We start from the raw sequence: 3286 nt of genomic DNA, 5'->3' as shown, positions 1-3286 counted from the left end.
GTTGGTAAATTTATAATAGACTTGATCAAAGTTAGAAATTAGAATAGTTTGATTTACTGCGAACACAAAGTGATTTATAATTTGGAAAGGAGCATATATATATACAATGGTCAAATAAAGTTGAAAATGTTTTGTATAACGGTACAAAATATAAAATTAGCATTAGCATACAGTAGTACGGAGTAAGTATGTACTACTAGTAGTATAATCAAGGGGAACGAGCATCAGTCTACGGGACAGCAATTACTTTTTTACAGTCAATTACTAGCTACTACTAGTGACGTAACCCAAGCTGTTATATTATAGTAGGTGAGGTTGCAGACGCGAAGCCACTGCTAATGGCTGCCGAATTAAGCTTTGACCACTTTGCCACCCTTGCTGCTCTTTTTAAATCCTCTACTTAACTAGTTTAGTATTTATTAGTAATCGCTGGTCGCTGCTTGGAGTATGAGTGGCAGATGAGACTGGATTGGTCAGTTTCCAAGCGGCAAGAGCGAGCACGGCGGTGAGAACATGAGTCAAAGGACAACCGGACAAGGTACACCTCCACGTAAGACACAACGCACCAATGCACCTCTCCAGCTCTGCTTCGCTTCGCAGCCAGCTCCTCCTCCCCTGCTTCTCCTGCGCTTCCCCTGTCTCCATCCTCCACCGGCTAGCTACCTTACCTTGCCTTATAAATACACCCATCCATGGCTGTTGTTAGCACCGTCATCCACCGCATCCATCCATCGACTGAATTCTCCAATCACACTGTTGCCAGGTTCTCCAGCTGCAAGCGCGCATCAACATTCCACAAGCGAAATGGCGGCGCCGGCAGCGGTGCGTTCTTGGCGCCGGGCATTCGCGGCGTTCGCGCTGCTCCTTCAGCTGCATCTGATTCAGCTGCGCGGCGCGCGGTCGGCGACGTTCACCATCGCCAACAGCTGCGGCTACACGGTGTGGCCGGGCCTGCTGTCCAGCGCGGGCTCCGCGGCGCTGCCCAGCACGGGGTTCGCGCTGGCGCCGGGGGAGTCCCGTGCCGTGGCGGCGCCCGCGGGGTGGTCGGGCCGCCTCTGGGGCCGCACGCTCTGCGCCGCCGACGCCGCCACGGGGCGGTTCGCGTGCGCCACGGGGGACTGCGGCTCCGGCGACGTGCAGTGCAACGGCGGCGGCGCCGCCACGCCCGCCACGCTGGCCGAGTTCACGCTGGACGGCAGCGGCGGGCTCGACTTCTACGACGTCAGCCTCGTCGACGGGTACAACCTGCCCATGGTCGTCGCGCCCACCACCACCGCCTCCTCCACCACGGCATCAACCGGCAAGTGCGCGGCGACGGGGTGCGCCGCGGAGCTCAACGCGGCGTGCCCGGCGGGCCTAAGGGTGGAGGCCGCGGCGGACGGCGGGCCCGTGGCGTGCCGTAGCGCGTGCGACGCCTTCGGGGACGCGCAGTACTGCTGCAGCGGCGCTTATGGGAATCCTAACACATGCCGGCCATCAACGTACTCGCAGTTCTTCAAGACCGCGTGCCCGCGCGCCTACAGCTACGCCTACGACGACGCCACCTCCACATTCACCTGCGCCGCCGGCAGCACCGACTACACCGTCACCTTCTGCCCCGCCGTGCCCACCAGGTACCAGCAATGACTAATTCGCGCTGCCACTACACTAAGAACGACTAGTTTCATCCTTCATTCCCTGCAATTAGCAGTAGTATATATAGTAGTTAAAAATGACTAATAAGATACTATTAGCAGTAGTACACCATTCTGTCAGTACGTACTGTAGCAGTAATTGTGGGAGTGGCTAGTCACTAGTGACAAGTCACAGGTGGGCTGGGTTGGTGACGCATTTCGAGGAGGTAAGTTACCAACGGCTAGTGAGAAAACGGCTAGGAAGGCAGGCACGCGCGGTTGTCCAGTCCACGTGGTCATACTACGTAGGACAACTGGACAAGGGTTGCCTCTGTTTTAGCCGTTAGGGCTCTCACAGGTGGTCCTGGCAGTTGGCACGCCCCAGCAGGTCAAAATAACAGAGCAAACATGTTTTAGCCCTTGTTTAGTTCCACCTCAACTTCCAAAAAGTTGCTATAGTACCTGTCATATCGAATGTTTGCGGCTCGTGCATGGAGCATTAAATGTAGACGAAAAGGAAAACTAATTGCACAGTTTGGTGGGAAATTGCGAGACGAACGTTTTGAGCCTAATTAGTCCATGTTTGAACACTATTTGCCAAATAAAAACGAACGTGCTACAGTAGCCCCAAAATCCAAATTTCTCCAACTAAACAAGGGCTTAGTTAAAAATATGGCACCATGCCACCAATTTTTATCTACTCTTTTTTTTTTGGCAACAACTCATATATAGTATTATATTAAAGAGAACAGCAGCTATCAGTTACTGATACCGTGTACTCGCTGTGATACTGACCACTTGAATACTGTTGCATGCAACAGCGTAAAGTCGACGGGGCAGAACCCGCAGACCGCCGGGTTACCGCAGCAGCTGAACAACGGCACCACCATGGTCTTCTTCGGCGGCAACACGCAGACCAGCGGCGCCGCCGCTTCCGCCAACCTTCTCTACGCCGTCACCATCACCGTGGCGCTCGCGCTCTCGGGCTCGGCTCTCGTGTGAGCGCACCCGGTCCGGTGCTACCGCAGCACTAGGTTGATCGGTCACCGTCGCTGCTAGGTGGGGCCACGAATATCATGTGCTTTTGACCGTATGTTGCAGCCCCCTAGCGACTGGGACGGAACAAGAGCATAGTACTGTACCGTATTGTAGGATTGTAGCCTAGGTAGGACAAGTAGAAGTAGACTAGTTTCTCTCTCTCTCTCTCTTTTTGGCTCCGAAAATAGTCTTTTCATCTGTTGGGCAGAGACAGGCGGGTAATTCTTTCACCATCCTTGCTCCTACTGCAGGACTAGCTAGATAGGTCGTCTCCATCAGAAGGATTTGTTGTAACCTCAGAGTGATTATTGGTTGATTGATTCTATTGGGGGAAAATAATCAAATCTTAAGCTTCAATTGGTTTTCTTCTCTCACTTAAGCTCTGAACATTTTTTGCAACAATTGATAGCAACTATGCCCGTGATGAAAGTTTGGGAGTGCTCTGGGGCTAAAAATAATGTGCTGTTGTTGACACTCAAATTTGAATTGGACTCATGTATTGACACTATTCCTGGAGGAAGCGAGCAGGCAACGGTGAATCAGCTAGCGTCACGTGTATATGTTGGTTGCTAGAGGTCAAATATATCGTGTGCGTACGGTTTTTTTTTCTGCATGTAAACTTGCTAATGGGCCAA

At 52.5% G+C, this 3286-nt stretch overlaps 1 protein-coding gene across 1 annotated transcript; it reads left to right on the top strand.

Annotated features, from left to right (window-relative positions):
• Positions 1–713: 713 nt before the first annotated feature.
• On the top strand, positions 714–2994 carry LOC136538495 (thaumatin-like protein 1b). Its single transcript, XM_066530456.1, has 2 exons — positions 714–1613; positions 2435–2994. The coding sequence occupies exons 1-2, from the start codon at positions 805–807 to the stop codon at positions 2613–2615; spliced, it is 990 nt and encodes a 329-aa protein (XP_066386553.1). The 5' UTR covers positions 714–804; the 3' UTR covers positions 2616–2994.
• Positions 2995–3286: the final 292 nt, after the last annotated feature.

This window comes from Miscanthus floridulus, chromosome 1, assembly GCF_019320115.1.
Source record: "Miscanthus floridulus cultivar M001 chromosome 1, ASM1932011v1, whole genome shotgun sequence".
Taxonomy (NCBI): domain Eukaryota; kingdom Viridiplantae; phylum Streptophyta; class Magnoliopsida; order Poales; family Poaceae; genus Miscanthus; species Miscanthus floridulus.
The sequence above is the reverse complement of the archived record's forward strand: the minus strand, read 5'-3'. Positions and strand labels throughout refer to the sequence as shown.

What these genes read in the sequence shown, in the direction of transcription:
- LOC136538495 (XM_066530456.1), top strand. Translation starts at nt 805, where the DNA reads ATGGCGGCGCCGGCAGCGGTGCGTTCTTGGCGCCGGGCATTCGCGGCG. An exon ending in TGCCCCGCCGTGCCCACCAG is followed by an intron (nt 1,614 to 2,434) that starts GTACCAGCAATG and finishes TGCATGCAACAG; the next exon opens with CGTAAAGTCGACGGGGCAGA.